General features: G+C 42.0%; 1 protein-coding gene across 10 annotated transcripts in view; it reads left to right on the plus strand.

Moving 5' to 3' along the window:
* Positions 1-13,351, plus strand: part of DENND1A (DENN domain containing 1A) — a 500,247-nt gene that overhangs the window by 323,031 nt on the left and 163,865 nt on the right. For all 10 annotated transcript variants that reach the window (XM_039239000.1, XM_039238996.1, XM_039239002.1 and 7 more), the window contains one exon: positions 3,620-3,721. In XM_039239000.1, coding sequence (XP_039094931.1) covers positions 3,620-3,721 — 102 coding nt within the window. The remainder of the gene's footprint in view (positions 1-3,619; positions 3,722-13,351) is intronic.

A 13,351-nucleotide genomic window follows, 5' to 3' on the forward strand; every position in this document is an offset into this window, starting at 1 on the left:
GCCAGCAGGAGGGGCTTGGTCGAGTTAGTTTCCACGGTGTGGAACGTTTTGTAGCAATTAGTAGTGATCTTCACGAAGTTTTAAATGAAGCGGAGCATTCGTATCTTGTAATAAAAGAGAACCAGGAAGAAATATTAAGAATTATTTTAATGATATTTTTTAAGTAAGGATCGAGGTGAAAGGATATGGAAGGAAACATCAAAACATGATCTCCAAATGGAGGGATGAGGGTAACTATACTTTCCTTCTTGGAAATTTTTTGTCTACTCCCCCCTCTTTTTTTTGAACAGGTGCATGTAATTTTTATGATACTAAAGGCAGGTGTTTTTTTATGTAAGAGAAAGCTCGACCTGAGAGTATTCCTATAGCTTCGTGCCCTTCAGGTTCTTATTCTGAGGTCAGAGCGGTTGGATTTGAGATGTCTTCAGAAATAGTGAGCCTTTCGAGTCAGAGTGGGTTCAAAAGTTGGTTCTGCCACTCACTAGCTGTGTAATTTGGGGCAGTTTATTTGACATCTCCAAGCCTTATTTTCTCATCCCTACCACGGAGATGGTAGTATCTGCCTCATGGCACAGTTGGGATTAAATGAGCTGGCACCCAGTAATGGTCTAGCTTCCTCCTCCATCAGCTCTTCCCACCACCCCCCCACCACCCCAATGTGAAAGTTTTTGTGGGGTTGGTTTTTTGGGGGGGTGGGGGAGGTGGGGAGTTGGCCTTTCTTCATTGCTCTTATTTCCTAGAGCCTTTCAGGGATATGGCACCATCCGGCTGAGCTGGCCTCCAATTCTTTCCTTGGGAACACTGAGCTTCAGGAAGGCCCTTGAGTCTACGCCAGCCTCTTTGGAAGAGGCCTTGCTGCCAGGAGGGCAGCATTGTCCTATAAGAGGAAACTGTGCCGACCCAGCTCCTGCCCGGAGCCTGGTGCTTGGGCATTTTGGTTACTAAGGGGACCCTGGCCTGCTAAGTCAGAAAAAGGGTCCAGGTTTTTTCCTCTTCTTCAGCCTGCTGCCATTGTTGAAAAAGTAAACACTCCACGCAGCTTAACCGGCAAGCCCTCCAGCCAGGAGTGGGAAGAAATCAAAAGCCTGTTGCAGGCCAGGCTGTGGAGAGCCCACAAGGGCCGGTCCATGCTGCTGGGGCCCCGCTGGGAACACAGAAACAACGCCCGATTCTGGTCTAGAATCAACATCCCTCTTGCTGGGCCTTTCAGCCCCTGGGGCTTCTCTCCAGTGGCCAAGCCCCCTGTCCCCTCCTGTTTGGGACTATTTAGAAGGTCAGATGAGACAGAATAGGTGATTCTGGGGTGCAGTGGCCCTCAGCGCAGTCCTCCAGGCCTGGAGTCCCCCGCTGAGTCATGGAGTTCTTTGCGGTCCTGTCTCCAATTCCGTTTCTGGTGTCTCAGCTTTTGAGGTGAGAGTCCATTAGCTACCAAGACGGGGCCAGAGGGTTTTTGCCCTTAGGCTATTGGCACCACGGCTTTCAGCTTTGCTGTAGCTGATGTGTGAATTATGAAAGTAATAATACTAGCCACTATTTACAAATCCTGTGTGCCTAGCACATATTGCCTCTCATCCCTCATGGCAGCCCAGGGGGAAGGGGTTTAAGGAGGGTGGTCACAGTCATCTGACCAGTTTTACAGATGAAGTAGCCAAACCATAGCTGCATAATCCAGGGCAAGCCACTTTACCTCTCAGAGCCTCAGTTTCTCATTCCTGCAGTGGGAATGGTGATACTTTGTCTCCAGCTCCATTGTTGAAAATGAAAGAACCTGTGTGAGCTCTGATGGGTGATGTGAGTGACAAAGATGGTTGTTGAGGCTGTCTGTGATTTCCTGCTAGCACTGCTAGCTCTTCACTCTTTTGGACTGAAAAATGAGGTGGCAACGGAGCTCTGGACAGTTCACCGTGAGTCTTAATGTTCTCATCTGAAAAATGAGGATTGTGCTTTATGAGACCCTAGTGATTTGTATTATTATCAAGGCTGTTTGTTGATAGGTTTTTACTCTGTAAAAGTTTTACTCTGTAATTAATGTTTGGAGGGGAGAATAAACTTGTTAGTCGGCAATCTTGTGTCTCCTCTGCTGTTCTTAGCCCATGGTGAGCCCTTAAGGAAATGTTGATGAATGGATTGAAAGGCTTGTGGGCTAGCCCCTGCTGGCACCGAAAACTCAATAGCAAAAGGAGTTTGAGGCTCTTTGGTGTGTTAAGTGGGAGGGTTCCAGGATTCTGCCACTGGGGACCATTTTTCAACCCTAGGCAGCTTCTGACCAGCTCAGCTCCACCCTCCTGCTGGGACAGATCTCAAAACATTCTAGAGACTGGGGTTTGAGAGAATGTTGGTTTTGCAGCCATTGGGGTGGTCCAGCCCCATCACTTGACTGTGCGGTTCTCTTGGGTGAATTAGGAAAAGGCATCTATCTCCTCCCTCCCACCATCACCACCCCTGACGCAGATGCACAGCTTAGCCAATTTCAGCCCCAGCTGGCTGGTGGGACGTCCCTGGGCAGTACACACCTGCACAGTTATATGCAGTGCCTCAGAGAGTAGCTAATAAATGGATCCCTCGTATATGTAAGGTGACTTTGGATGTCTTTTGCCCTGGCATGATATGCCCTGTTTCATACCCACAAGTGTTCCAGTTTGGACCACGAATGATAAGGTCTTCCTAATTAACTGGGGCCAAGTGAGATAAAGACAACAGCTGTGAAGTTCTAGACTCTAAAGGAATGGGCTTTGATCTGTGATAAGACAAGAGGGTTGAATAAGATTGGAAGCGGTGGGTAGGTGGGAGAAAACTGGAGGGAGATTCTAGTTGTGGGTGAATAGTGCAATTAAAAATTAAAAACCCAGGCTACATGCCATCTCGTACTTCTACAGACTATGGAGAGCTGCTCCCAGATGGTGGGCTTTTCCTTTCTCCATATCTTAGCTATCCCTTCCTCCCCATGCAAACACGCACACCTAATAAGCATATCTCCCTTACCCTTTCCGTTACTGCGCCAATAGAGTGATGGCCTTGACTGACTTGCTAGGTTTCTGTGGAAAATGGGACCAAACTGAAAGCGTGACCTTCCTCCTCCATGTTTAAGGGAAATGTTGACATGTTAACACTAGTCCATAGACTATATTCCATCCCGAGAATGATAAGATCCAAAAGACAGATGGGCAAGTGGCTTTTGGTAGGTGAGAGGGGATGGATTGAAGGGTGTCATTAGGGCTTGGCTGTACATCAGAGTTCCTGGAGCCAGAGCTTTAGGGTACAGCTCCTAGTGTTAAAAAAAAGAAGAAGAAGAAGAAGAAGAAGAAAATATAAGAAAAAAGTTGGGGTGTAAAGATCTCTCTTCTTAGCTGTGTGACCTGAACATGTTAACTTAGTCATCTTCATCCCCATGAAACCCTGTCCACTGCTGGGACTTAGGGAGTACCATAAAGCCCCCAGAGTTTTGTGATAGTTAAAAGGCCTAAGAAATGTGAACCACCTAGCATTGGGCCTGCCACAAAATGAGCCTTTGTCAGATGTCACTGTTTTCCTTATTCTGCTTCCCCGGAGAGGGCCAGTGGAAATCTCTGTCCTCATGGTGCTTCAATTATTTTTTCTTTCGGAATTTTTTTATTTGCAGAAAGTCAGAAACATGGCCCTGGATGATGTCGTGATCCTCAACGTGGACACCAACACGCTGGAAACTCCCTTTGATGATCTCCAGAGCCTCCCAAATGATGTGGTGGGTAATGAGCTCTTGAGGTCTGACTCCTATGAATTCGGGCAGTGGACATGAACATGACTTTCGAGAAGGGAAAGGAGGGGAAACAGTCGTGGTTTTCCTGTGGCCTAAGAACTGCAGTTTGTCTGTCTCTCTGCTGTGTCTGCCACCTTCATCTCAGTGAAGGGAAGTTGGAGGGTGGTTCATTTTTTTCAGTCTTGCTTTGCTCTCATAACGTGCATCTGGAGGGCTACGTAGTGATCTCAGCGTCTCATCAGCTCCTCTTTCTGTGGGAGCCTGGGGGTCCCTCTCTAGCACATTGCCACATCCAGAGGACAGGACAGCTTCCCCTGAGCAACCTCAGAGGGCTTCCTGTGTGAGCGATACGGGACAATTCAGATATACATTTCTTTCCTGGACCATCATCAAGCAGCCATTTTCCCAGGTAGCAGGATATCTGCTGCCAGTGTCCTGAATGAGGCACTTTGTCCCATAAATCTTCAGTACCTTACGTCTAGACAGATAGTAGGCTCTCTTTAGCAAAAGCAACTGGCTGCCACATTTGCAACACTAACACCTGACCACATACCTGTCTCAACATTGCTACTCAGACTGCCTCATGGGCAGCTGGTCGAAGTAGACCCAGTCTCCCCCATTGTCCACAGGAATGAGGAGGGTTGGGGCTCACTGGGAAATGCAGTGTGATATTGATATTTCTGGTGTGACCTACATGGCTCTGTCTGCTGGAGGATCTATAAAATGATTCTGACTTCCAGACTGAAGGGAGTAGATGTTCCTGGCCATATGTGCTGATGTGGGATTGGGTTTGTGCTGCTGGGTGTGTGTCATGGCAGGTGGAGCTGCATTCCTGCCAGGAATCCCTGTGGCGCTTCCGGGTTAGCTTTCTGGAAGAGATTCTGCTATTTGTTGATGAATGACTTGCAGCATGGTTTCAAATTCCTCCACCCTTAACTCCACATAAGATATAGGGAAGTCATTTGTGCTACATAAAGATGTTCTTTGGTGCCTAAGTGGCTCAGTCAGTTGAGCGTCTGACTTTTGATTTTGGCTCAGATCATGATCCCAGGGTCACAGGATGGAGCCCCATATTGGGCTCTGCACTGGGCGTGGAGCCTGCTTAAGATTCTATCTTCCCCGCCTCCCACCCCAACTCTGCTCCACTCCCCTGCTTGTGCATGCACTTGCTCTCTCTCTCAAATAAAAATAAAAAAAACAAAATTTAAAGATGTTCCATTTGTAGTCTAATTAAACAATGGCTACCATTCATTGACTTCCTATGTGGTAAGCACTATGCTAAGAGCTCCTATTGACCCCTCATTTCCTCTTCACAGTGCTCTGAGGAAGGCATTTTCCTTATTCTTGCTTCACTCACAGAGATAGAAAGAGGAAGAGCCAGGAAGTGAACCCAACTCTGGCTCTCCTGAGAGCTGCCAAGCCCCACGTCCTCTCTGGGGCCATCCGCATTCAGGGATCGCATGCATTTGGCAGTATAGCCCAGTGGAGTAGGTGTTCTCTCCTTTACGTGGGGGAAATGAGCCTCAGAGCCTGCTGTAAGTCATACGACTGGCTGGGGCAGAGCTGAGATTGGACAGCACCAAAGCCCGCACTGCCTCCTTTCCTTGTACACTGCCCCCCACCCCTTCTGAGGCAGACAGATGGCAGAAGCAGGAACAAGGAAAGGACCAGACACTGTGAGGTTAGCTATTCATGTCAAGACAGTGTATGGGCTCGGGATCCCAGGGCCTCTGGACCGTAGTTTGAAATGTTGGTCCTAAGAGTGTGTGGTCTCCACCCTGGATCCTTTCTAGGGAAAAGCCTTTCCCTTAATCCATGGGTGCCATATGTATGGACCTGGCAGTTCCTGAGTGGATATTCTAAGTGAGCCTGAGGTATCAGGTGCTAGGAATGGCCAGGGGCCTAGGGCAGCCCAGAATGCCAGGCTGGGAGCTAGGAAACAGTGGGGTAGACTGGTCCCAGCTGCACTGCTCTGGCCCAGTTCTGGCATCAAGCAGCAAAGATGAAATAGATCTAGTCCTTTCCTTCAAAGAGGAAAGTAGGGGAAACTGATACATAAATTACACATATATCATGATATAGCCTAAAAGGGGCCACAAGAGACGTCCTCGCCTCCATTTCTCCCTCCACCGCCTAATCCAGGCTCTTTTTTCTCTCCCTGCACCATTAACCAGCAGCCCCTGAACTTGCTCTTCTGACTCCAGCCTGTCCTCCTCTTGCACCAGAGCGACCTTTCCAAAATTAAATTTAACTGTATTTCCCTCTTAAAACTACTCCACTAATGAACATAATTAAAAAGCAAAAACAACAACAACAAAAAACCTTTGAAAAACAAAATATCCTCCCATTACCTCCCAGTGCCTATAGCTTAGAGGCAAATTCCTCTCGTTGGCTTTGAAATCAGACGTGTTTCAATCCTGGCTTCTCCACTTACTAACTGTGTGATCTCTGTCAAAATTACTTTAGCTCTCTGAGCCTTCATTTCTTCATAGGTTGTTGTGGGAATTGAAGGTAACGTATATAATATAGTAAGACATACATCCTACGAGTGTGATAGATGGTAGTTAGTGATAATGATTATGGATGATGGTCTATGTATATTTACGATGAGCATGGCATTCAGGGTCCTTCATGTTCTGATGGTCCTGGTTTTCTTCTATAGCTTTAGCGCTCTCCCTTCCCAGCTCCAAACCCTGTATTATACATAATTGGAACTGTTACTAGTTCTCCAAACCTTGCATGTTATTTTATAACTTCAAACTTTGCATATAGAGTTGATTTTTTTTCCCCAAATGGCCTACCCCACCTGTCAATCTCCTCCTCAATCTTCAAGAGTTACTCTAAATGTAAAACTATAAAAACCTTCCCTGGGGCACTTGGCTGGCTCAGTTGGTATTGCATACAACTCTTAATCTCAGGAGTTTAAGAGTGTGAGTTCAAGCCCCACATTGGATGTGGAGCCCACTTTAAAAATAAAAATAATAATAATAATAAATAAATAATAAAAATAAAAAACCTTCCATGACCTCTCCAAGTGATTTGACTGTATCTTTCTCTTTGTGTTCACAGCCCACACAAACACTTGTGTTTGTGTTGCTTGTATATTTCCCACCCAACTGTATAATTTAGTGTACACTTCTGGCTTTCCCTTTTAAAATTTTATGTTTGTTTATTTTAGAGAGAGAAACAGAACATTAGTGAGGGAGGGGAAGAGAGAGAGGGAGATACAGGATCTGAAGCAGACTCCAGGCTCCGAGCTGTCAGCACAGAGCCCTATGAAGGGCTCAAACCCATGAACCTTGAGATCATGATCTGAGCTGAAGTTGTATGCTTAGCTAACCCAGGCGCCCCTTCCATTTAATTGTGACTTTATTAAGGATAGGAATCAGGTTTTATTCATCTTTGTTTCCCAGAGATGCCACAGCCACTGAATAGATAGAAGGGCAGAAGGGACATATGGATTGGGTTATTTTGGTAGATGAAATCTTGCAAAACATGGCACCCATGCTGGAAATTTTATTAAAGGAAGGCCTTTGTTCTGCTTATAGCCATGATGGAATAATTGGAACTGGCTTTATTCTCCCACCATTAACAACTATAACCCTGGACAAATTTAAAAACAATGGTTTTCACATATTAGACAACAGGCAGTCTAGGACTTTGATTCCTGAGAAAAAGGAAGCAAGTGAGGTGAGGCCCGCCATTCCCCTGGCTTTTGGCCTTGAGGCGTTTCTGGACCATGGTGCCAGGAAGGGGGTCCGCAGCAAAACACAACTGTCTTCAGAGTCGAGGGATCAGAAAGCTGAGTTTAAGAGAGAAGTGGTTTAAATCTGTGGGTCAGAGTACCAGACTGGAAGAAGCCACTCATCAAAAAAAGTGCTCCAGAAATCTAACTCACATCCTCTTGACCAATGTGCTGAAGACTGACCTGCCCGTGTGTAGGGTGGAGCTCACGCAGACTCTGACCAGCCAGAGTAAGATCTTGTTGATCTCTCAGGACAGTCGTTAGAGACCGCCAGAGACCATGCCTTGGTAGTACTCTAAATTCGCTCTAGAGTCAAGATTATTTTAGCCTTGTCCTAACCAAGGTTAAAAGCAAGTCTTGAGAAGCAATGAGAGAGGGCTTCAGAGATGCTGACAATGTGCTGGGCATTTTTTGTTTTGTTTTGTTTTGTTTTGTTTTGTTTTTTTAATCTGAGTACCAGTTACATGGGCAGGAATTCATTCATCAAGCTGAACACCAATGTCATGTGTATGTTACATATTTAACCCTCAATAAAAGTTTTAAAACGATGTCTTGAAAAAGAAAAAGTCTTGAAAGGATCAACCTGATATGCAAGGAATTTAACTTCCTGTCAAAATAAACGACAAGTCTCTTTAAAAGAAGACAGGAGGGACACTGGCTGACTTGGTCACTGGAGCGTGCCACTCTTTGCCTCAGGGTTGTGAGTTCAGGCTCCGTGTTGGGTAGAGAGATTACGTTACAAAAGTAATAACAAAATCCACACCCAACAATGTAACATTCACAGTATCTGACATCCTGTTTTAAATGTACGAGAAATGTTGAGATCAGAAAAAATGTAACCCATAACAAAGAGGAAAACCAGTAAAAGAAACACACTCAGAAATGGCAGAAATGGTGGAATTAGCAAAGATCTTGAGATGTAAGGATTATAAATCAATATGCTAGTGAATTTAAAGGAAGACTTGAACTATTTGAGAAGAGAAGTAGAAAATTTTAAAAGAATGAAAAAGAACTTGTAGAGGTGAAAAATAGAATACCTGGAATGAAAATTTCATTGATAGGATGAAGAGGATATTAGACACCACAGCATAAAAGTTCAATGAACTTGGGGCGCCTGGGTGGCTTAGTCGGTTAAGCGTCCGACTTTTGCTTAGGTCATGATCTCGCGGTTCGTGGGTTCGAGCCCCACGTCGGGCTCTGTGCTGACTGCCAGCTCAGAGCCTGAAGCCTGTTTCAGAGTCTGACTCCCTCTCTCTCTGACCCTTCCCTGCTCACGCTGTCTCTCTCTCTCCTAGAAATAAATTTAAAAAAAAAACATTAAAAAGTTCAATGAACTTAAAACCATAGGAATAAAAACTACCCACTGTGAAGGAGAGAAAGGGAAAAGACTGGAAAAGATTAACAGACCCTCAAGGACCCATGCTTGAGGACTAAGTACTTATCATCCTAGAAGGAGAGGAAGATGGGGAAAGACAGAAAAAATATTTAAAGAAATTATAGCATTTTTCTTTACTTTTGATGAACATTGTAAACTCAGAGTTCCAAGAAGCTCAGCAAACCTCAGGCCTAGTAGATCGAAACAAAACCAAAGCCAAGAATGATAATCACTTAGAACCAGTGATAAAAAGAAAGGCATAACATTAGCTGCAGAAAAAAGGCGCATTATGTCAAAGGAAGACGTAATGACTGAAGACTTCTTATAAAAAACTACGTAAGCCAGAAGATAGTGGAATGACATTTTTAAAGTAATGAAGGGAAATTTTTATCAACCTAGAAATCTATATCCTTAAATAGGATGAATATATCCTGCAAAATTGAAGACAAAATTTAAGACCTTTTCAGACAAAAAAAAGTGAGGGAAAATCATTGTCAGCAGATACTACAAGAAATGTTAAAAGTTCTTCAGATAAAAGAAAAGTGGATCCATAGAGAAACTTCAACAATAAAGGAGGGAAGAGTGCCAGAAATAGTTAATATGTGGGTAAATAGAAGAGACTTCTTTCTTCATTTCTTTTTATTTAAAAAAAATTCTTTAATGTTTATTTTTGGGAGGCAGACAGAGCTCAAGCAAGGGAGGGGCAGAGAGAGAAGGAGACACAGAATCTGAAGCAGGCTCCCGGCTCTGAGCTGTCAGCACAGAACCTGACACAGGGCTTGAACTCATGGACCACAGGATTATGACCTGAGCCAAAGTTGGACGCTTAACCGACTGAGCCACCCAGGCATCCCTAGACTTCTTTCTTCATTTTTAATTTCTATAAAAGGTAACTGAGTATTTAAAGAATACTAACATATTGTGTGTTCACTTCTACATGGGTAGAAGTGAAATGTATGGCAACTGTAGCACAGAGGACAGTGTGTAGATGGAGAAAGGAAGTATACTGTTTTCAGACTCTTAAATTCTATGTAAAATGGTATAACATTATTTGAAGGTAGACTATTCAATTAAGGATGTATACTATAAATCTTAGAGGAGCCACTTAAGGGGGAAAAGAGATATATAGCCAATAGGCCAATATTAAAGATCCAAACCATTTAGTGGAGAGGGGAAGGATAAAAGAACCAAACAGAGATGGAACAAATAGAAAAGTTAGCAAGATGGTAAATTGACCCAACTATATTGATTATTGCATTAAATGTACATTGTCTAAATACTCTAATTAAAGGAGAGTAATAATACTGAGGACCCAGTTGTATGCTGTCCACAAGAATTTCATCTCAAAGAGTCAGACAGATGAAAAAGGATGGAAAAGGTACACTATGCAAATACCAACCAAAAGAGAGTGGGTGGGAGATGAGAGACAACACTTTCTCATAGAAGAATTCTAAATATCTATCGATATTCTCCTCTCTAGGAGAAGGAGCTTAATCCTCCCCACGCCCTGCAGCACACATACACTTGAGTGTGGGCTGGACTTACTGACTCACTTCCAAGAGACAGGGAAAGGGAGAAAGTGTAACTTGAGTGGACAGATGTCAAACACTACTTGAAGTGATAAAGTTTAACATCACCAGTGATGTTGTGTGAAGATCATGTAACCTTGATATGATGAGAAGGATATAAGACCTCTCTGGCATTCTTTCCAAAAGCCCAGTCAAATAATGACCAAAACTTCAATTAAACTAAAACTGAGGGACATTTTATAACATACCTGACTGGTACTTTTCAAAACTGTCAAGGTCAGGGGCAACTTGGGCGGCTCAGTTGGTTGAGCATCTGACTCTTGATTTCAGCTCAGGTCATGATCCCAGGGTCTTGAGTTTGAATGTGGAGCCTGCTTAAGTTTCACTCTCTTTCCCTCTCCCCCATTCACATCCTCTCTCTTTCTTTCCCTAAAATAAAACTGTCAAGGTCATAAAAAACATAAGAAAGACTGAGGAACTGTCACAGACCAGAGAAGACTGAAGAGAAATAACAAACGAAATGCAAAGTGGAATTCTGGATCGGATACTGGGATAGAAAAAGGACATTAATGGAAAACTTGGTGAAATCACAATGAGGTTTAGAGTTTAGTTAATAATGTGACAGTGTTGGCGTTAGTTTTAACAAATGGGCTGTGGTGATATAAGATCTATTAGGGGAAACAAACTGAGTGTAGAGTGTGTGCGTACTCTCTGTAGTATCTTTGCAACTTTTCTGGAGTGTAAAAATATTGCCATAAAAATATTTTTTAAAAAGGAAATGAGGGAGTATTATAAAGAACTCTGTGCCTATAATTTTGCTAAATAGGATGAACAAATTCTTTGCAATACACAAATTACAGAAAGTTACTCGATAAGAAATAGAAAAAAGAAAAAACAGCACTATTTCTATTAAATAAATTTGAATTTGTAATTAAAACTTTCCCACAGAGAAAATTCCAGTTCCAGATAGTTTTGTTAATTCTATCAGGCATTTAAGGAAGAACAAATAACAATGTTACACTAACTTTTTTGAGAAAATAAAGGGGAAATGAACGCCTCCCACCTTATTTTAGTAGGTTAGCATTACCCTGACATGAAAACCACATGAAGAATCTACAAGAAAAGAAAACTACTGGCCAATATGCCTCATAAATATAGATGTAAAAATCTTTAACAAAATTTTAACAAACTGAATCCAGTCTATAAAAAGGCTAATATCTTGCGGGACCAAATATTTTAGGAAAAATTCAACCCCTATCATGTTAAGAACTCTCTGCAGACTAGGTATCCTTATTGGGATCAAGAGCATCTTAGAAAAATCTACAGCTCACATCTTACTTGTGAAAGAATGAATGTTTTTCCTCTCGAATGACAACCGAAACAAGGATGTCTGCTCTTCCCATTTCTTTTCAGCATTGTACTAGTGGTTTGAACCAGTTCGCTAAGACAAGGAAAAGAAAAGCATGAAGCAAAATCATCTTTTTTCAGATATGATCACTTATATGGAAAATCCTAAGGAGTCTCATAAATTAATTTAGCAAGCAGGTAGGGCAAGGTCAGTATACAAGAGCTAAATATATTTCTATATAGTAGTAATAAGCAGTTGAAAAGTGAAAAATTTAAAGTGCCATTTAAGATAGCATAGAAAACACAAAATATTTAGGAATAAATTTAACAAAATATGTGAGATTTGTATACTAAAGCTATAAAATATTTCTGAGAAAAAAATTTAAAAGACCTAAACAAATGGAGAGAAATTCCATGTTTTGGATTGGAAGACTCAACATTTTAAAGATGTTAATTTTCCCTGAATTGATCTATAGATTCAGTATACTCCCAACCCAAATTCCAGATGGCTTCAAAAAAAAAAGCTTGACAAGCTAATCCTAAAATGTATATGAATATGCGAAAGATCTAGAATAGCCAAAACAATGTTGAAAAAGAACAAAGTTGTAGGACTTACATTACCTACTTTTAAGACTTACTATAAAATTATAATAAATGTAGGTAGTGTACATATAGAGTTCAATATAACAGAATAAATATTTCAGAATTAGACCCACCTATAAATGGCCAACTGATCTCCAACAAATAAGCCAAAGTAATTTAATGGAGATATGATAGGTTTTTCAGCAAATGTTACTGGAGCAACTGGGTATTCATACAGATACAAAATGAGTCTACTTTCACCTCACATAAATTTTAGCTCAAAATGGCTTCTGGACCTAAACATAGAAGCAAAAACTATAAAATGAGCAGAAGAAAACAGAGGAGAAAATCTTCATGAACTTGGGGGAGTCAAAGATTTCTTAGACACAAAAGGCACCCATCATAAAAGCAAAAGTGATCAATTAAACCAATAAAAGTAAAACCTTACCCTCTTCAAAAGATACCACTGGAAAAATGAAGAGGCAAGAGAGAAACTATTCTCCATACTTATATATGAAAATGGGTTTTTATCCAGAATATACAAAGAAGTCTTAAACTCTGTAATAAGGAGACAGCCCAGTTAAAAAGTGGGCAAAAAACTTGAAGAGACACTTAACATCTTCAATGAATACACAAAACTGTGCTCCTTGAAGGAGCAGATTAATATCACAACGAGTGGACCACCATACACCCACTGGTATAACCAAAATAAAATGATTGCATTTCTTACAAATGTTTATCTTAAACATATGTTTACTGTCTGCCCAACTATTTCATTTCTGCGTATCCACCCAAGAAAATGAAAACTTATGTGCCCACAAATACATGTATGTACATGTTTTTAGCAGCTTTGTTCATAATCGCCAAAACCTGAAACAACCCAGGTGTCCTTCAACTGGTGAATATGTAAACAGTGATATACTTATAAAATGGAATACTACTCAGCAACAAAAAGAAACAACTGATCTGTCCAACAATGTAGATCAGTCTGAAATACCTTATACTGAGTAAAAGAAGCCAGATGTAAGAGAACATCC

The sequence above is a fragment of the Hyaena hyaena genome, unplaced genomic scaffold, assembly GCF_003009895.1.
Source record: "Hyaena hyaena isolate Hyena2069 unplaced genomic scaffold, ASM300989v1 scaffold_151, whole genome shotgun sequence".
In the NCBI taxonomy this organism is placed as follows: domain Eukaryota; kingdom Metazoa; phylum Chordata; class Mammalia; order Carnivora; family Hyaenidae; genus Hyaena; species Hyaena hyaena.